This window comes from Priapulus caudatus, unplaced genomic scaffold (genome assembly GCF_000485595.1).
Source record: "Priapulus caudatus unplaced genomic scaffold, Priapulus_caudatus-5.0.1 Scaffold942, whole genome shotgun sequence".
Taxonomy (NCBI): domain Eukaryota; kingdom Metazoa; phylum Priapulida; class Priapulimorpha; order Priapulimorphida; family Priapulidae; genus Priapulus; species Priapulus caudatus.
The window spans coordinates 75,532-97,262 of NW_014578003.1; the positions used below are offsets into that span (position 1 = coordinate 75,532).

Consider the following 21,731-nt stretch of genomic DNA (forward strand, 5'->3'; position numbering starts at 1 on the left):
ACACCACGATAGAATGCCAAGATAGCGGTTAATTAAATTTTTTACACTTTTACGGCGTATTTTACATTTCAGAAGCTATATTTAAATTCATAACAGTAAGCATTAAAATGTGGAAGAACGCGAGACACCTGCATAATGAAGAATAGCAATGATAGTGAAGGGGGTTATGTCATTCTGTACTTTTTGCTTTGTGATAACTGAAACCATTTGGTTTCTTGTTGTTCGCGCGCGTGTCTTTCGTACCGACTTCCGTGTTCCCAACGACAATTTTTCCTTCGGGATGTTCCAGCTTCAATTCGAGGAGCTGTTGTAAGCAAACAGGCCTGAACCACGTCACTTGGTCTTTTTTAAACATCAGTAATTCTTTGTCGAAGTCCTCTGAGAGCTGCAAGATTTTAATGCATTTAACCCCATTAAGTTATTGGAAGAAATTCCACCTGATTGTTTCAAATTACATATTGATTATACATTTCGTTAGAAAATAATGAATCTGTCTCAATTCGTTAAATATATCTGGGCAAACTTGAATCCATTCGACACGCGCAAATCCCCCTACATATTGACAATTATTGTCTACAGGTGTTGAGAATCATGAAGTTCAAAGACAGTAAATACCCTTGTGACACATTAACAATTGCTTACAGGTGTTGAGATGAAGTTCAAAGACTGTAAATATCCCGTGCTCATATCGGCCGCCTACATTCCCGAACTGACCACTGTCCAGCATAGCNGACGATGATGATGATGATGACGATGATGAGGTTGACGACGACGACGATGACGATAATGATGATGCTGCTGCTTGATAATGATGATGATGATGGTAACAATAACAACAACAACAACAACAACAACAACAACAACAACAACAATAATATTAATAATAATAATAATGAAAATAATAATAATAATAATAATAATGCGCGATATGCACCGACGGCCAGAACTCTAGTCAATTCTGGGCGCTGCAATAGTTTTGTTATTATGTAAAGTCTTTATAACATTGCCTATTTGCAATTAATTTTTATCACTAACTTGAGTTACACGCGCCACATAGTAAATATTGTTTAAGCACGTAGTGAACACACGGGAAAAAATAAACAATCTGACGAAATAGACTACCACGCCACGGAGATATGTCTCCGTTCATTATTATCACACACCTCGTGTGAGGCAAAAACCTCTTCATCCTTCAAGATGGCTCCAGTTTTGTTGCTACCTGGAACGTCTCTGTAATCGACAAATGCTACCACCTCCAGGCACCTTCATCGCTTGGCTCTTGTCTACTGACACAATTGTCGCGTGCGCTTTACTGCTGAGGACAAGTCCCAAGTAAAGTTCATCATAAGCAAGCATAACATGCACAACCATTACATGATATATATAGTTAAGTATTAACTATATATATAGAGAGAGAGAGAGAGAGAGAGGCCTATATATATGTATTGTAATTATAATAATATATAGTCACACGCAACTCGATTGTCGATAACTAGATAACATATGGCATAACTAACTTCAGTCACACGCACGCACGCACGCACGCACGCACCCAGTTACTTGTAGTAACGTGTCAAAATACCGTTTGTGTCAAGCGATTAAAATTACAGCGAGGTGATCAGACACAGCCAGACTCAGGTGTGTCATGACGATATATATATATAGAGAGAGAGAGAGAGAGACAGAGAGAGAGAGCGAGAGAGAACGCGCGCGTGAGAGAGAGAGAGAGGAAAGAGAGATGAGAGAGAGAAAGAGAGAGAGAGAGAGAGAGAGCGAGAGAAGAGAAAGAGAGAAAGAGAGAGAGGGAAGAGAGAGAAGGGGGAAGAAGAGAGAGGCGAGCGAATGCGAGAGAGAGAGAGAGGAGAACGAGCGAGAGAGAGAGAGAGAGAGAGAGAGATGAGAGAGAGAGACGCGAGAAGAGAGCGGCACAGCTCCCAACTCACGTACCTCGTGTTGACCCTGGGTGAGTTGGGCCGAGGTTTCAAAAAACGACAACCTACATAAGTATTTTACGCTGATCTTAAAAGGAATATACTATATAATTTATAGACTATATTTTTTCCAAAATTAGACGGAAGCGCATACACCCCCTCCCCCCCAAGTTATGCCCTGCCGACCATATCGGTTACCTGCGTATTTTGGGATATCATCAATGTAACGCAGCTCCCCAGTAGCCTGCCTCAATGCAGACTGATGCACCATGGGACGCCCGACCGGATCGCGTTCCGGTTGGTCGCTCGTACGCACCTGAGGAGTGACGTCACGTTACGGAAAGGTCCGGGAATATGTTTCCATGAAACAGAGTACCGGCGTGACGTCAGTGTACGTCACGCACGAACTCGGCTATCTCCGAAGTTGAATGCATACAGCCTGCTGATGGTGCTGTTGGTTCTGCGCATGGTCATATTCCATACTACGCATATCAACTTCCGCATCAGACTTTCCGTATATCAAGGAATGATGCAAAACCCTAATCATAACCCTACCCCAACCCTAACTCTAACACTAACTATAAACCGACTCGGCTATCTTATATACTATCTATGGTATCCCAAACATTATCTATCGGTGTATAGATAGCCACTGACGTCACACTGACGTACTCTGGACGGTCTCACGCGCGATACTCTGTTTCATGGGAACATATGCCCACGTTACGGGAACCGACGGCGTTTGTAAACTAGCATCGATGGACCACGAAATTCGATTGAATGAGCTGCTCTACTGGTTTGGTGTGCACGTGGCAAACACGTATGTAGTTACATAAGTTACAGGAATTTCACCCCTACGCCCACACACTTCACTGACTTCAAGGTTAGACAGGTTATAGTGCTGACAATATCTAGAGCAGAAATATAATGCATGTACAATTATAAAGCGCGTACAACAATAACGTTTTGCGTATTCGCGCGTCACGAATAGTTGTAATAAATCATCTACCTCGTAAAACTGTGTGCTTTTGAATTGACCTCTTTGAAGGGTAGCGTTAATGTTTTCGCGGCCACTGGGGATGTGGCCCCGAGATATGCCAGGCTGCAACAATAACACACTGATAATATAACACGCTTGATTACGCGACACGAGTAGAATTTGAATGATGTCACAGTGTCGCAGCAATATGACGTTTAGCCGTAACACTACGAGCAAACGTAAAATGAAACAACGTTATGCGTTAGTTATATACGCGCGTCGCTATAAGAAAACCTCCCATTATGATTTTTGCAACGATAGTTTGAGCACAAATATTGTTTTGAGCACACTAACACAATTGAAACCATACAATTTGTGAAGTTGAAGTCTGTTTAACAATAGCTTAATTGAATTAATTTTCCTAGTTTAGTTTAGTTTAGTTGCATCGTGTTTCTCACCGCGTGTTTTTGCAACGCTTGGTCCACCATGATGAAAAACTTGAAAAAGAAGCCGAGGGCCAGGGACCGTCTGTATTCGACCATCCCACCCGGAGCTCCCGCCTCCATCGGCAAATCTTCTGCTAGCAATTTTATCCCGTCATCTACTAAGCCTGCGTTCCATGCCCTATGCAAGCAAGGTAACTCAATGTAATGTATTGTAATGTAATGTAATGTAATGTAATGTAATGTAATGTAATGTAATGTAATGTAATGTAATGTAATGTAATGTAATGTAATGTAATGTAATGTAATGTAATGTAATGTAATGTAATGTAATGTAATGTAATGTAATGTGATTAATGTATTGTGATGTAATGTAATGTAATATGATGTGATGTAATGTAATATAATGTAATGTGATGTGATGTAATGTAATATAATGTAATGTGATGTGATGTAATGTAATATAATGTGATGTAATGTGATATAATGTAATGGAATGGAATGGAATGTATTGTAATGATTATGACGTGTAACCAACTCGTTGAAAGGTTGTTAGACAATACGATCTATATGTTTGATCGGGATAACAGCGTCCCCTTAAGCACAACGCACACACCCGAGCAAAACGCGAAATTTTGTTTTCCAGCGTTTCGCGTTCTGCTCGGCGAGCAAGCGCACACACGCCACCCGACACAGCACACAGCTGAGCAAAACATACAGAAACACTGCGTACAGCGCCGCTGTCACATGACATCAAAAATAGCCATCAAATGAAATCCAATTTTGTGTGTCATGTGATATTTTTAAGGATATTGATTGGAGACCGTCTGTGGCGTTTCGCTGTGTAGCAGAACAATTGACGCACACACCCGAGCAAAAATACGCTCACGCGAAAACACGCTCCGCGAATCAAACATTGCTTGTTCAGCGAAACACGCTTAGTTGAGCAATGTTTCTTGTTTCGGGAATCTGCACACAGCCACGAACATCAAGCGAAACATGTTTTGCTCCAAGTTCCGGTGTTTTGCTCGGGTGTGTGCGTTTGGCTTTAAGGCGGGCTTATGTCGGGCTTGCGAGCCGACTCGACTGGAAGCAACTGGCTGCGACTGCAGTGCTTAGGTTGGTCGACTGCGACGCGACTGCCTGCGACTGGCCGCCACTAGTTGCTCGGAATAGAACAGTGGGCAACTAGTCGCTGCCGATCGCTTCCAGTTGCTTCCGGTCGAGTCGGCTCGCAAGCCCGACATCAGCCCGCCTTTAGATACTGTTGTTAGGCGGTGAAGCTAGACTGGTATGTACGTGTCTTTCACGCGTATATGACAAAATGTCGGCCATGCGGCACTTTGTTGAATGACTGACTATTTTTGAAGCCGGCCATCCGCACTAACTGTTTGATTAGCTAACTACTAATTTACTAATTAACCAATTAACTACGTCTCTACATTAGCTCAAGCCTCAAGACATGGACGGGTTATGCATACGAAGGTCCGGAAAGCTCTTTGAATTCTGAATTTAGAATGTCGAGTAAGCCTTTAGGGTCTTCTTACATGCTTCTCACACTATCCAATTGAAACAGTTGAATCCCGACTTGAAACAATATTATCAAGAGCGTACTATTAATTAATTAATTAAGTATACTTAATACGCTCTTAATATTATGTAGGAGCGCAAATTACTGCACACGGAGTCGGACATACCTGCCATCAAGGGATTTCATTGTTTTCTGTGCCATCACAGTGGTAGGGGCCATTCCTCCGAAACTTAAACTAAGATGGCTGACGATGTTAGTTGCTTGTTGAAATTCCACGCGCATTGCGGCATTGACGATTGCAATATCGTCGTCCCTTCTCTTCGCTTGTTTGAATGCGTGGAAATACTCATTCTGCAGGGAGGGAATAATTTCTAAAACGTCGTTGTAGTATGATACGTTATATTTAGCATGTTATTGTAATTGAGTTACTGTACACATGAGGTACGCGTGCCCTATGATGACTGGATTATCTACCGAAAACCCGTGTTCGTTTCATTGTCGTTTTACGTACCGGTAAGAAGTATTTAAGGAACTCGGTTAAATATAGAAAGCTTAATATTATTTTAGATGGGGGTTTAATATCGAGTAGTTGTCGATGCATTGCCGGGTGCAGTGTGAGTTTACATTTATTATAGCACGCGCGCGCGTGTAAGTGTGCATGTGTGTGTGCGCGCGTGTGTGTGTGTGTGTGTGCGTGCGCGCGCGCATGTATGCGTGCGCGCGCGTGTTTACGTGCGTGTACATGTGTGTCTGTGCATACGTGTACCTGTGCATGTACGTGTACGTGTGCGTGTGTGTGTTTGTGTAAAATACCTGCGCTGTATATGGTACGAGAAGGGACAAAAGTATCTCGTGTTTCTCAAGAACCGTCCTTCTGTACCAGGAAAGAATTTCTCATCAATTTGAATTCGCCGTTTCCCACCTGTAATATTGTGGCAATCCTGCATCATTGTTATTGTAAAGTAGTAATAGCAAAGTATAATAGTAAAGTTTATATAATACTTTTTACGAACAAACTTTAACGTTTATTACGACTATCGTATACTTTTATTATTATCTAAATTTTTTATTAATACTATATTATTGTACAGCCGCAAGTAATATATAATACGACGCGGGTTATAAAGCGTAAACAACACAGCGCGCTACTGCATACCAGCCAGGTTACAGCAATAGTCACAGCAAGTTACAGCGATAGTTACAGCAAGTAATAGCGATACTTACAGTAAGTTACAGCAATAGTTACAGCAAGTTATAGATGATAATAAAGCAAGCACCTTGCAATGACGTGACCTCCAGGGAGCATCCAGCCGCCTGCCACACCGGGTTAAGGTCTGAGATAGGACTTGCTGTCATAATATTACCACCGACACACTGCAAGCAATGACGATGCACGTGTTGAATGGTAAATTGAAAGGCCGATCATAGATTATGAGGTACATCCAAGGCGTATTCCAAAATGTGCAAAATAGTTGTTGTAGCATATGGCTATAGGCCTATTTCATTTCTTCTCTTTCTCTCTCGCTCTCACTCTCTCTCTCCGCTCTCTCCTCTCTCTCTCCTCTCTCCTCTTTCTCTCTTTCTCTCTCTCTCCTCTCTCTCTCTATCCTCTCTCTCCTATATATATATATATATATCGTTTGTGCAACTATGTCTCCAGTTGTTTTTATTATAATATATATATATATACATATATATCCTGCAAGGTACGGTTTCAACAGGCATGGAATACGTGCTTTAATTCTCATGATAATTCTCTTCGATATTGTTACAATTTCGACATCATATGCATTAGTTCTTCGTGGAATTTCTACAAGCGAACCCAATATTTACGGTATAATTACGATCTAAATAGGATACGCATCTTTTTGAATTCAAGTGATGAAAATAATATGTTGCAATGTATTCGTTTAGAAACTATTTAGTTCAACGCTAGGACTATATAGAATGTATAACAATGTTTGGTACTAACAATAGACATACGTACACTTAACTGAGATTCACAAAACTATCTACAGCATACACCGCATTGCAGCCAGAGATCCCGATTCACTCACCCCTACATTCCTAATTTGGCATCCCGCGAATTGATGCAGCATCTCCAGAACGGCAGCAAACACTCTAGTTTTATGAGCTGTACGAAGAAATATAACGTGTTGTTTATATACCACGCGTAATTCAAAGCTGAATACGAATACGTTGGCGGCTTCCGAGAGTACAATAATGTACGCCGTAGCCGTGGTACCCAGTGATATCTCGTAAAATTACTTGATTAAAGGTACCAGACAACTGGTAAAATTACCTGCTTGTTTGTAAAAAGTACCTGCCAAACGTACCGGCTACCTTGAAAATGGCATCCTCGTAAAACAACCTGGTATGCTACACAATGCGTCCGATATCTCAAAAAGTGTACTTGGTAAAAACTACGAGGTACCAGGTAAAAACTACGAGGTGTCAGGTAAAAACTACGAGGTACCAGGTAAAAACTACGAGGTCCAGGTAAAAACTACGAGGTACCAGGTAAAAACTACGAGGTCCAGGTAAAAACTACGAGGTACCAGGTAAAAACTACGAGGTACCAGGTAAAAACTACGAGGTACCAGGTAAAAACTACGAGGTACCATGTAAAACTACGGGGTACCAGGTAAAATCTACCTGGTAATATCTTCGTGGCCGCTAGCAGCTCCTCTTCTAGGCGCGACAAAGTGGTGGATGCGCCGAACGTTATTCCCTGATCGCTATGCTGGACAGTGGTCAGTTCGGGAATGTAGGCGGCCGATATGAGCACGGGATATTTACAGTCTTTGAACTTCATCTCAACACCTGTAAGCAATTGTTAATGTGTCACAGGGGTATTTACTGTCTTTGAACTTCATGATTCTCAACACCTGTAGACAATAATTGTCAATATGTAGGGGGATTTGCGCGTGTCGAATGGATTCAAGAGGAAGAACGCGAGACACCTGCATGATGAAGAATAGCAATGATAGTGAAGAGGGTTGTGTCATTCTGTACTGTTTGCTTTGTGATAACTGAAACCATTCGGTTTCTTGTTGTTCGCGCGCGTGTCTTTCGTACCGACTTCCGTGTTCCCAACGACAATTTTTCCTTCGGAATGTTCCAGCTTCAATTCGAGGAGCTGTTGTAAGCAAACAGGCCTGAACCACGTCACTTGGTCTTTTTTAAACATTAGTAATTCTTTGTCGAAGTCCTCTGAGAGCTGTAAGATTTTAATGCATTTAACCCCATTAATACATTAAGTTATTGGAAGAAATTCCTCCTGATTGTTTCAAATTACATATTGATTATACATTTTGTTAGAAAATAATAAATCTGTCTCAATTCGTTAAATATATCTGGGCAAACATTTTAATGCTTACTGTTATGAATTTAAATATAGCTTCTGAAATGTAAAATACGCCGTAAAGGTGTAAAAAATGTAATTGGCATTCTATCGTGGTGTATACCTGTAACTCTGCTGGAAATATTGGTTCCTGCGTGGGATCGTACGGCATGCATTCTGAGCCTGTAAACGGTTGTGTGCTAAGTTGGTGATTCTTCCTACGATTCTGGTTGAAGTCGTTGACGCGTTTCTTGTCTTCCGCGAAGTCTGGACCATCGGATGTGCCGCTGCCGCCAGTCTTACAACGATTCGTCATCTGGGACTCGGGCCCACTTGCAGTTACCTGCTGGACTTCTTTGTTTACCATGCAGCATCTATCGCCCATCGTCGAGCAGCATGCATTTTGCTGCATGCTAGTGGTGAATGACCGGTAGCCCTCCAGTATCGGCCTATATCCCGTGCAGCGACATAGGTTCCCTATTTGATATATAAATATATATATATATATGCGGTGCAAGCGAGCGTGTGTGCGTGCGTGTTGTGTTGTGCTAAGTGCGTGTGTCGCGTATGTTAGTGTGTGTGTGTGTGTGTGCGTGCGTGCGTGCGTGCGTGTGTATGAAATTAGTGTACGTGTACAAAGTTACATAAGTAAATAATGTATATTACCCTAACTACATGTAAACATATCTATGCAATGTATGAACATTTTACAATGTTTGCAATGTTTATATTTATACAACAGAGTTTTTTGGTTTTTAACCTGTGGTCCATGGACCCCTTTGGGGTACGTGGATGGGCTTCAGATGGTCCGTGAACCAGGTGCATGCAAAACTTTGTGCTTACCCGTGCTTATGTGCATTTTCTGGGGAGGTGTCCGTAGCTTTCACCAGGGGCCGGATTCAAGAAGAAATGCGTACGCACAAGTACGTATAAATCTCGGATTAGTAATTAATGTTGGCTTTTTAAAACCCCAAAGCAGCACTCAAACTAAAGAATACTATACACGGCAACTAAAGAAAAGAGGCGGAAGAACAGACGAAATAGACTTCATAATTTATGAAGTGGGACAGAAAAGAGGACAGTATTCGGAGGGTTTGCTGGGAACTTGACGGTTGTTGTTAAAAAAATATATATGGCAAGCTGGCACTTCATTTATTATAGGTATGTTCAGTATATGCGTGACCTTGAAACACTTTCTCCAGGTCGTGCATAACCGGTTGCTGGTTGTTCCTAAGGAGCGCGTACATAGACATGACGATTCCGGGTGTGCAGAACCCGCACTGCGTGCCGTGAGCCTTTGCGATCCTCTCCTGAAAGAGAACCCATAGAGACACGCATCACACCCTGCAGAAATACGACGTATAGATCGATACTCCTTTGCGATTCTCTCTTATAGTTATATTAGGACGGATAAAGGCGTTCGCGCGTACGAAAATACGAAGTACATGGTTTCGTTCTCCTTTGCGTCTTTTGATCATCGCGAACTCTGTAATCGCTTGCTCTGTAAGCTAGCGTCGCCTCCTGTTATACCTGCACTGGGTGCAGTCTGGTCTTGGTGCTACCGATTCCCTCGACTGTGGTGACGGCCATGCCGTGTACGGCGCAGACGGGCGTGAGGCAGGCGTTGACGCTGTAATGTTCGATGCTGTAACAGATTAGGAGCGCGCGCCTAGTCGAGCAAACAGAGACATCGGAATAATGTCCGTCAGGATAATATCGGTATCTGGTATGATAACAGCGTGTATATTGCTTCCGGGACTGTTAAATGATAAAGATATTAGATCTGATTTTGATAACGATAACGATCGTAACGAACAAAAACCAAAGTGCAAATACCGAAGTGCATTTAACACTATATCTTCTTATTACTAGGAGCTTTATTGAGGCAGAAACTCTACGTTGTCACAATTTTCGTCACCGAACGTGACCGCTACGTTGCATTTCACTATGTAAACGCATCAAATTATATTAGCGACTCTGTGCGTGCGTGCTTTTGCAGGTAGTCGATGGAGACGTTGATCCGGCGGCATCTCTGCTCCAGTACTTAAGACTTCAACGTATCCTCTTCGCGCTCTGTTTATATATTTGCACCTTATGCGCCAAACTTAAACGCTATAGCTGTATGTCGTTTGCGTATCTGCTTTTGGCGACTGCAGTCTGCAACTTATCTATATTACGCAGAAGAACAAGGTCCATGGTGCTTACAATAGCTAATAAATAATAGCTAATAAATACCTAATAAATAATAGCTAATAAATAGGTGTTTATTAGCTCTTGGTGCTTATTATACCGTTGTCCTTATAGGGACCTACCTACCGCAGGAGGCGATGAGTTATGGGCTATATTAGGCCTATAAGTTATGGGCCTGTAACTACTTAACTAACTTAGGCCATCTATAGCAATGTATGAATAAATTCTGAATTGAAATTCTGCATAAAATCTACATTCTTCATCCATTCTCTTCATAGTGATATGGCGTATTATATCTGTAATAATAATCATGATGATGATGATCAAAATGATAATAATAACAATAATAATAATAATTGAAAAATTATTATTATTTATTATGATTATTTATTATTATTATTTCCAAAGTGGATCACGGCATTAGCCGGTGGCTTCTGGGTTGACCGTGTCCCACCTGGACATAGGTATTCAATCCAGAATTTTTCGCAGAGATGTGTGCTGTTCCCAGTAGTGCGATTTTTCTGCACTTCTTGGGCAGTGTGTTGGCCAGGAGTTCTTTAAGGTTCTTCTCAAAACCATTCTTTAGAGAGCCAAGGGCTCCAAACCACCACTGGTACAATTCTCGTCTTTGTATTTCCACATCCTCCTAATTTCAATCTCCAGATCTTTTGTACTGGTGAGTTTGTCCCTTTCCTTCACCATAATGTTAGAGTCATCTGGTACGGCTACGTCAATCAACAGGCATCGTTTTTCTTTCCTGTTGTGGAGCACTATATCAGGGCGGTTTGCAGGTCATCATGCGATCTGTCTGCCACCGCCATATCCCACATATGGTTTTATCTCCGATGTTGGTAACTGGTCTCGGAGTATGTTCATACCACTTGTCAGGTACTTGCACCAAATTCACTGCAGATTGACCAGTGCAGATAGCTGGCTACCTTGTTATGGCGATTTATGTACTCTATGGGGCCACACTGTGCATCCGGAGATGATGTGGCTGAATAGTCTCCTCTGCTTTGCTGCACATTCTGCACTTGCTGTTGACCTGTTGCTTGATGATATTTCGTTGATGGTATCTAGGTGTTGAGAGCTTTGGTCCTGCTAGCTGTCAATGATCAGGCTTTCTGTTCCCCTTTGAGCCCGGAACTACTGAGCCAGGCAACGCTTGCCAGTCTTGTCGACAAATGGCCTGTCAAGGCTCTTGTAGAATCTCATGCAAAGGCTTGTTCTTCAATACCCTCGATCTTTCTGCTTCTATATTGGTCTTCAGTCTCTGCCTTTGTTGAGGATTGGCTGGCGGGCTGAGAGACAAGTACTTAGCGCTTTGATTTCTTTAGCCTCGCGTAAAGAGCGTCGCTTTGATATTCCAGACTGATGAATTTGTTATAAGCTTTGTAATTTGTCTTCCTTAAGCTCGATGTAGTCGCCTAACCTACAATGGCCAGTGTTTGTACGCAAACATCTGTTCAAATGAGACCACGACCACCATTTTGCCTCTTGATGTACAGTCGCTCTACATCTGCTTTTGGGTGATGGAGACCGTGCATGGTTAGTAGCTTCTTCTCTGCGATCCATCCTTTCGATATCTGATCGCAGCCAGTTGATCACCCCGAAGCTGTACACGGGGACTGGGAGTCCAGGCTATTGATCGCTGTTATCTTGTTTTTTGAGCAGAGCTCAGACTTAGAACTAGGCGAACTCGGCGATAGTACTTCCTTAGCAATGTTCTCCTTCTTTGCAAGCTGAATACCATCACTTTCGTCTACACCAAGATATTTGTAGTGTCCTCGTGGTTTAGACTTTGTAGGGCTGTCTTGTCATCAAGCTCAATATTTCGACTTTTTACTAGCTTACCACCTTTTAAGATTGCGGTTGCACACTTTTCCAAGCCAAACTCATTTTGATGTCATCACTGAATGCTTTGACTGTTACCAAGGCCTGCTCAAATCATATTCGTTCTTGGTGAACAGTTTAAGGTCATCCATGTAGAGCAGGTGGCTGATGGTATTGTGTTTATCGACTGTAAATCCCAGGCCCTGTCTATTCAGCATGTAATTAGTAAGCGGTGTTAGTGCTAAGCAGAATAGTAGGAGAGAGAGCGAGTCTCCCTAGAAGATTCCTCTCTTGATTGAGATATCTTCTGTTCCTGAGGCAGCCCTCTTGAGTGAAGAGGAGCATTTCAGTCTTCCATTTCTTCATTGTAGCTTCCATGAACTGAATGATGGTGGTGACACACGGATGATTCTCATGGCTTGCGAGAATACAGGAATTGGGACACTGTCGAAGGCTTTCTTATATAATCAATCCACGCCATTCCTAGGTTCCTCTTGAGCTTTTTTGCCATGCTCACAATCATGTTACTAATGAGAAGTTGGTCTTTGCACCCTCTAGACGCTCTTCTACAGCCTTTCTGCTCATCTGTGAGAATGTCGCTCTTCTGTAAGTGATTGTAGAGCGGGTTGCTGATTGCAGCAGTGAGAATCTTGTAGGTGGTAGGCAGGCAAGTGATTGGTCGATAGTTTTTAGGTTCTTTTGTATCCTGCCTTTTGAAAGACGGAAAGTGATTCCTGATGTCAACCACTTAGGGCTATTGCTTGGATCCTTGATGGTGTCATTCAAGGCCCTGTTAGTTGTTTATGGAGGGCACTTAAATGCTTAATCCAGAAGTTGTGCAGCTTGTCTGGGCCAGGAGACTTCCAGTTGTGTGTCCGCTTGATGGCCTGCTGTACTTCACACATTGTAATGTCAGCCATGCATCATTGCTACATTTTGGAATGCTTCCTCCTCTTGTTTGATCCAGTGGCTTTTTGGTATTGTGGTCTGTGCCAACCTCCAGTATTCCACGCCAGAATTGATCGAGTCGCTCTTTAGAGGGAGGCTCCTTGATGGTGCTTTGCTGCTCGTTGAGATGCCGGTAGAATTTTTTGGCATCTTCATGGAAGAGCTTATTCTGATAGTAGTGCTCACTCCGCTTAGTAAACCTTCTCAACCTCTGAGCTTTGGCCTGTAGCTTTATCTTTATTTCTTGTTCGAGCTCGCATACGGTCGTATTCTTCATACGGCTCTTGCATAAGATGCTCCTGGCCTTGGCATGTACTTGTTTTGTTGTGACACCTTTTTATTTCGCTAAGGATGGAGAGGTCTGCGATGGTTTTCAATTTTGTTCTGATTCTCTCTTCCATGTTGGTTCCACTGTGGGCTTCGTGACTCTCTCTTTTGTCTCTCCAGCAATAACAGCAGCAGTCGCGTACATTAATTCATTATTTCTGATAAGTTTTGGATGGTTATCTTTGATGATATTGGTGAGGGCCTGATTTGCAGCTTGAATATCGTGCCGTATTGCCTTGTTGAGATGAATCTTTTTCAGGCTTCTGCGTTGATCCAGGGGATTGCCTGAGTTTCAAGCAGCTTAGTAGAGATTCGATCTTCCATATCCACTACTGATTCAGCTTCATTGGTATCCGTATGCTGCGGTGTTTGTTTCAGCCTCGGGCTCTGGGGATTGTAGGTCTTCAGGTGCTTAGTGGGGATAAGTGTGGTTGCGATGCATTATTTTGCTTTCGCAAGCTGCCACTATCTGTTCAAGTTCAGTATCGGTGAGCTCTTGTTCTTAATAATCCACCTCCTGGTATTAGCAAGAGATATTTGAATTGGTGGCTGGAAAGAATGTTTGGATTCCTGCCTCGCCAGATCGTGTATGTACCTTTTACTACCCCGCCATCAGTGTTGTTCTCTTGGGCTAATAATAGGACCACATCACATCCTTGTATTGATCCTTGTCCACTGTTTCTTGTTTTTCTTTGGTTATTTGTTATTCTGTTGTTCTGCACTGATGCGGTGACTGATCTCGTGCGCCTCGTGTCGTGTCGACATGAGGGACGCGCTCTTGTTGACCGCGCGACGAGCGATGCGGTATGACTTTCGTATTGGCTTATTTATTATGGTATGATATTTACTATTTAACCCATGTTAGGGCAAACTTTCCTGGACATCAGGGCACGTCCATACGTCCGTGGACCATATGTCACAGTTATCGGGAGTTTGCTACTCCAGATCGAGAGCGGTATTTTTATCGAGACACCATCTCTAGGGGTTGCCATTCAAGGCTAAGAGTCCTCCTACCATGAGACAGACTTGCCCCCGTCGGACGCCAACCCGATACTTCAAGGTCTCGGGGAGAGCTAACAGGTGCTACACCTTGCTCAAGGGTGACCTGGAGGTAGTTGTGGCAAAGGGTAACCTCATTCTCCCACGTTGAAACTCACAACCGGATGCAGTTTTAAGTCATACCCAGGACAAATATATTATTATTATATTATTATTATGATTATTTATTATTATTATTATTATTATTATTATTATTATTATTATTATTATTATTATTATGTTATTAGTTGATCGATTCATTCATCAAATTCATCAAATGTATCGGTCCCTAACTTGTCGTCCAGTGAGGCTGACTGGTTCTAAGTTGGATGTGGCGAAGGCGGGTGCGGGGCTTGCACAGTCATGCTCTCTCGCTACGACCGCACGCGAAGANCGCATAACAAATAAGGTTACATTACAGGCTGTTACATAATAATACGGATACATCACAGTCCCCCACACTAAATAGTTAGTTCTCCTAACCCATCAACCAAATAATATCCCAAATGGCAATTTTGTGTTTTCTCTAGTTTCAACAACTAAACTCAATCTCAAGTAAAATCACACAACTTCAAAATACAGTAGAAGTTATTCAACCAATTGTTACTTCAACTTTAACCAAGCTACTAACCACCATGGAATATATAATCTCTCAACCAGAACTTGTAACTTAGTGTATACTAGGAATATTCAAAGATAATTGACTCAGGGATTAGAATTACATGTACACACTCATTCCAACATGTTGTGAAATGGACTGTAACAAAATCAAATTTTAACAGGTTTACTTGTACTAGTTAGTATGCATAAACAAAGGGCAAACATAGAATGATTGAATTGACAGAACAGAATATTGACCCTGATTGATGTCAATTCCACATCAGTTTTACCACATTTTCACAAATGTCAACAGTGCATCCAAGCACTATAGTCTATTTCAAAAACAGACCCAATCTTAGACAGAATGCACAGTAACATAGTCCTTGAGTTCCACAGAGGGCTTTCTGTCCCTCACAGGATAGCGTCTAACAGGTGTGTTAGATGCATCGGGATGCGAGTCTCTCATAGTCCCAATGTCTCTGTTCTCGACAGGCTTAGCGGTAACAGCCTTAGGTTTGGGAGTCTGTGGTTCTGGCGGTGGAACCACAGCAGCAGAATTGAATGTCTCTACAGTCTCTTGAGAACTGGAATCGTTCAGTCCCTCAGAAGTAGCTAAGTCAGACAAAACTTGATAGCGATCATAATCATGAAAGTTCGGCACTTGACGAGAGTCATTACTCTCTCCCTCACTCGTCTTACGCATATGGTCTGCATGAACAAATCTGGCTTTACCAGCAACATCAACCAAATAGCGCAGCGGACCCAGCCGTTAGAGAATTGTCCCCAGAACAAATTTCACCTCCTTATTGTCTCTGGAATTTTTCACTCCGACACTCTCATTCTTCTCAGTCACGAAAGTGAATTCGAACATCATGATGTTCCTTCTGTTTCTGTTGTTTCTTCTCGACTGATTTACGCATATCAGGTCTCAGAAGATCCCAACGTGTACGAAGTTTGCGTTTGTTCAAGAGTTTAGCGGGTGTGACACCAGTGACAGGATGTTGCGTGCATCTGTAAGTAAGCAGGAAGTTAGCTAACTTATGACCATCAGACAATCCACTCTGTTTATCGTCCAGAAAATGCTTTTTCAGCGCATTTTTCACAGTTTTTACAGCGTTCTCCGCTTGCCCATTTGTAGCGGGGTGGTATGGTGGAGACAGAATGTGCTCGATGCCATTGCTAGCACAGAATCTCTCAAATTCCTCAGGTGTAGAGGGCGGACCATTGCTCCGGAATGCCTTTATAGTCTTTTCTGCGGTAGTGGTGTTCATCTTCACCACTTCTGGCCACTTTGAGTAACTATCCACTACAACTAGATAGTGTTTCTGANACCAGCAACATCAACCAATACGCAGCGGCACCGCAGCCGTTAAAAATGTCGCCAATTACAAATTCAGCCTCCTATTGTCTCCTGGAATTTTCAATCTCTGACACTCTCACTCTTCTCAGTCACACGAAATGAATTCGAACATCATGAATGTTCTTCTGTTTCTGTTGATTCTTCCGACTGATTTACCGCATGATCAGGTCTTAAGAAGATCCCAAAACGTTACGAATTTGCGTTTGTTCAAGATTTTAGCGGGTGTACACCAGAACAGGCATGAGGCTGCATACTGTAAGTAAGGCAGGAATTAGCCTAACTATGACCCATGCGACACTCCAACTCTGTTATCGTCCAAAAATGCCCTCTTCACGCGATTTTTCAAGTTTTCACAGCGTCTCCCGCTCCCATTAGTAGCGGGTGTATAGGTGGCAACAAATGTGCTACGATGCCATCTAGCACAGAACTCTCAAATTCCTCAGGTGTATAGGCTGACGATTGTCCGTAACGAGCTCTCAGGTATCCTTAACTGCAGAAATCCCGGAAATGCCTTTATAGTCTTTTCTGCGTAAGTGTTTCTCTTCACCAACTTCATGCCGCTTTGAGATAACTAATCCACCTACAACTGATAGTGTTCTGACGGTACTTCTTAAAGTCACATGTAATCTGGACCAGGTTTGCATTGTATCGCCATGGATACCAGAGCAACAGAGGCGATCTGCCTTCAGCGTCTGACAAACACTACAGCTCTTCACCATGTCCCCACGACTTTCCATCAAGCTATAGAAACGCAAAAGAAACTCCTAGCAAAGGCCTGTTCTGACAATGCCAATACTAATGATGGGCATTCTCGAACTAATGTTACAACGAATTGCGGTGGATTATAACTCTCATAATACCCACAATAGACAACCTTGGTCACAGGAACAATCTCATTACCGCAATCTGAAGTATGTTTAATCATCCTACCGACTTCTCAGCCTCGTAGCGTCAGACCAGCCAGCTCTGCGCAAAACATATAGATCATCGAAAGAACAGACCTTCTTAGTCCCTGCCTGACCAATGTCTTCTGCATGAACAAAGATCATTCACATGACGAATAGTTTACTGTTGCTTCTGCACCAAGGGGACAGTGTCCTTATACTATAGTCGGCATCCTCCGAACAGAAATCATCGTTTCCATGATCTGAGGTGCAACGGTAAAACGATTCATAGTCATCAACGCCATAATAATCAAACTCCATCGTTAAGTCTGAGTGCCAAGAGCACGTATACCCTTCTTTTGGACAAAGATGCAGTCAGTGCTCGCCAATCGGTGATCGAGTTGAACTTTCGAACCGTACATGATATTTCTGGAATTTCTCACTACCAAACCACGATTCCCGGCTGCTTCTACGTTCAAATCTGAGAATATTGCGATTCCGTTGTAGTCAGTGACACCTCGACGCAAATGCAAACAAGACGTCCATCCCATCTGTTACTAGTCTCGTACAAGACCGCTCCACCGCGTAAGGGAGCATCAGAAGCTAAACTCAGTTTCAGCTTAGGATCATGGAGCAAGTACTTGTTATAGATAGTTCCTTCTTCACTTCATCAAGACACTCTGACAGCCACTAGACCAGACCATTTCGACTCTGAACGCAATAAACGGTGTAACGTTCAATTTGTGACAGATTACGCAGAAACTTCCCGTAGTGGTTTATTAACCTAACAGACTCTGAAGTCGCTTCATAGTCTCAAGTCCACTAGCAATTCACACAATCGCGTCAACCTTGTCCTGTGTCGGATGAATTCCCTCGGCATCAATCCTATGACCCAGATATTCGACCCAAGTCATGTTGAACCGACATTTGACACGTTTGAGTTTGATACCGTACTTGGCTAGTCTCTCCAGTACCAAATCAAGTGACTTCAAGTATTCGTGATCATCATCTTTAGCAATGATGATATCATCTTGAAAACTGGCCACATCCTCGTTCAAATCCAACCAACACCTGATCAATCACTTTCTGAAATATGTGCGGCGCTGTTTTGATCCCTTATGGAAGTTTGCAGTGGCGGTATAGAACTCTATGAGTGTTTACAGTCAAAGAACTGCGCGAGTTTTCTTTAACTTCGAGTTGTGAATATGCATGACTCAAGTCCAAGACAGTGAACCCTTTTTTTCCCAGCTAACTTAGCGAAAATATTCTTAGCAGTGGGCAGTGGATACGGTTTATCCACAATGTGGAGATTGACTGAGATCTTGTAGTCTCCACAGATACGGACACTTTTGTCTGCCTTGGGCACAACCACGATTGGTGAAGCCCAATCACTTCGATCCACTTTTTCCACATCACCGGATTTTTCAAGTCTATCTAACTCCTTCTCTACAGAATCGCGCAACGCGTACGGCACTGGCCTAGGTTTGTGGAAAACCGGTTTGGTGCCGTCTTTGACCTGGATTTCTGCCTTGAACCCTTTGATCGTACCCTGTCCTTCAAATACCTCGTGATATTGCTCAACTAACTTCTCGACAGTGCGATTTCGGTTGGAACCAATAGTGAAGATTTCAGACCACTCTAACTTGATCTCACTCAACCAATCTCTACCAAGCAGAGACACTTTGTTTCCCTTCGCAATAATCAAGCGCAACATTTTCTCTGCGTTTTTGTACTTCACGAAAACCTTGATCTCTCCAAGCACTTCGATTCGTTGACCACTATAACTGACCAGATTTGCATCTGACGCTGTGTATTTCAGTGAACTGAAGTGCCTGTAGTAGGTATTCTCACCTATTATTGTGACTGACGCTGCGGTATCCAGCGTGAACCTGACATCTACACCATTAACGTTGAGTCTCACCTTGTATTCATCGACTTTACTATTTATATTTCCTACATCTGTGTGATATATAGCCTGTAGCGAATCCTCGTTAACTCGCTCGATATCGGATTGATCCGTGTGACCAACATAATGTGCATACTTTGCACGACCTCGTGAGTAGAACGATCCACGTCCCCGAAAGTTTCCGCGTCCCCGGAAATTCCCACGACCATGTGACGTTCCTGTAGACTCCTTACTGTGACATGCACGAGACAGGTGTCCTATCTTGCCACATGTGTGGCACGTCTGGTGTTTGTAGAAACAGTCTTTCGCGTCATGCTCGCCATGGCATCGCGTACATCTGCCAGTAGCCATGGGTCGAGATGGAGGTTGCGATTCCTTGCTCCTCTGTTGTTTACTGTACTTTCCTGGTTTGACACGATTAACGTCATGTTCGGTGGAGTACCCCTTTAAATCCTTATCGACCATCTCCATGTCAAGAGCCTTTCTGCATGCCGATTTCCACGTAAGATCACCTTTTACTGATTCATCAAGTAGTCGCTTCGTAATCTTCCCGTTCCTAACACCGTGACACAAAGTCTCTAGTAGACGTTCCTCTACTTTATCTTCTGCCGTGTACTTGCAATCGACTGTCAAACGTTTCAAATCAGCGATGAAATCGGACAGTGATTCAGTCTCCTTCTGTTTACGCGACGTAAACTTCAGCCTTGCGGCTAGTGGCGTTACTGTGATCGCGAAATGTCCTTCTAGAGCGGCAACTAATTCCTCGTAGGTGCGCGTCATGACATCGTTCGGAAACACCAAACTTGAAACTGTCTCGAATATGTCCGGACCTACTATCGTTAACAGAGTAGCTGCTTTCAGATCAGTTTCTATCTTATTGGTCTTCATCCATAGTTCAAGCCTATTTTTATAGTTTGACCATTTTTCACGTTTAGGGTCGAACTCACCCACATTTCCTATCATCGCATTCATCCTGGCAGGCGGTGGTGGTGGTGCTGTATCTGGAGGCACACTACACAGTACGTACACAGGCTACACAAACTGCTGGTTCCGTCGACGGCAATCAATAATTTCTGGCAGTACAGTCCGACTCGAAACTTCAGTGCAGGCACAAAACCGTAACAGTCCAAGGCCGGCAATTTCGTGGCAACCGTAATGGTATCTAGTTCTTCACATCGATTTAGATTACCTACGGATTCTCCTCTTCATCTACACGTCTTTGTTTGACGTTGAATCCCATCCATTCGTCGCCATTGTTGCATATTCCTCGCGGAGGTCATTAACCCAGACAAAGAAACATGGTTGCCATACTCAACAATATATTTCTACTGCGCATGCGCGCATAACAAATAAGGTTACATTACAGGCTGTTACATAATAATGCGGATACATCACAGTTATCTCATGTGTTCAGTTTTTCTCGCATGTAGTATGATTTGCCACTGTTTTTCTATGGTCATTAATAATGTAATATTCTATTTTCTATACAGTTTCAGTCATTTTCTGAGCAGCTATCTAAAGTCAGCATCGATGTTGTTCATCGTATAGGAAATCGTGAGGATTCAGACACATTTTTTTATGAAACCCTTGTGAAATGGGCTGATTTGAACTGCACGGAACATTTCGGTAACCTGCATTAGTTTTAGCCATGCATTAGTTTATACTGCCTTATACCCCGTTCAGACTGCAAAATTTGATATGGTATTAAACGGGCGCATGCCTGACACGTGCCTGGCTAGCGCCAAATCGTTGCGTATAGACTGCATATTTGATCCTTCATTAAATGAGTCATCAGTTCTCCGTTCAGCTCGCCACGTCACCCCGCAGACAGCGAGATACAGCGAGCGTAGAATTACGTAACCTAAATAAAGCTATGCACATGCGTATTGTGATTTAGCACCGGGTCTGGCTTGCGTCTTGCATACAAACACAGCTTGGTGCTTATCCCGGACCTGCCCCGTCTTCATTTGCGGGGCCAAATTGGAGCAGGCCAGCGCGTATTTCGAGCGGGATAACGTGTACACGCTGCAAAAATTTGGCGCACGCCTAGCGCGCGCTAGTTTAATTCTATATCAAATATGTAGTCTGTACGGGGTATTAGTTAAAGCACCATTCAAGATTATCATGTAGCTAAATGCCCAGAATGCACCCCCTCTAAAACAAATGTCCAATTGCCAACAGGAGAACTATAAATATACAAGAAAATTGCAGAGTCATAGATAATGTTTCTGTTTTTATGTTCATTGCTGCTATATAATGCATTGAAATTCTTTATTCTTCTTAATGAATTGTTTTCTGGACTTTTCTCATGTCTTTGTTTCCTGATTTAATGTTATGCACTTTGGTTGTCATTTTCCATAAATGTGTTTATTATAGTGACACTCTGGCATGAGTTAAAATCAAAGGTGCAGAGTTTTG

General features: G+C 42.8%; 2 protein-coding genes across 2 annotated transcripts in view; both read right to left on the reverse strand.

Moving 5' to 3' along the window:
- The window catches only part of LOC106814546 (xanthine dehydrogenase/oxidase-like), a 29,332-nt gene extending 19,164 nt beyond the window's left edge, over positions 1–10,168 (reverse strand). Inside the window, 15 exon segments of the mRNA XM_014818865.1 lie at positions 1,217–1,343; positions 2,130–2,247; positions 2,941–3,033; positions 3,369–3,534; positions 5,051–5,235; positions 5,698–5,768; positions 5,771–5,806; positions 6,162–6,258; positions 6,942–7,018; positions 7,540–7,707; positions 7,963–8,104; positions 8,352–8,704; positions 9,411–9,537; positions 9,758–9,872; positions 10,146–10,168. Coding sequence (XP_014674351.1) covers positions 1,217–1,343; positions 2,130–2,247; positions 2,941–3,033; positions 3,369–3,534; positions 5,051–5,235; positions 5,698–5,768; positions 5,771–5,806; positions 6,162–6,258; positions 6,942–7,018; positions 7,540–7,707; positions 7,963–8,104; positions 8,352–8,704; positions 9,411–9,537; positions 9,758–9,872; positions 10,146–10,168 — 1,898 coding nt within the window.
- A 5,350-nt stretch (positions 10,169–15,518) lies between these two features.
- Positions 15,519–20,285, reverse strand: LOC106814547 (uncharacterized protein K02A2.6-like). The gene is made up of 4 exons (XM_014818866.1): positions 18,661–20,285; positions 18,244–18,478; positions 16,209–16,488; positions 15,519–15,775 (listed from the first exon to the last, which is right to left on the reverse strand). Exons 1-4 carry the CDS (start codon positions 20,283–20,285, stop codon positions 15,519–15,521), a joined length of 2,397 nt encoding a protein of 798 aa, XP_014674352.1.
- Positions 20,286–21,731: the final 1,446 nt, after the last annotated feature.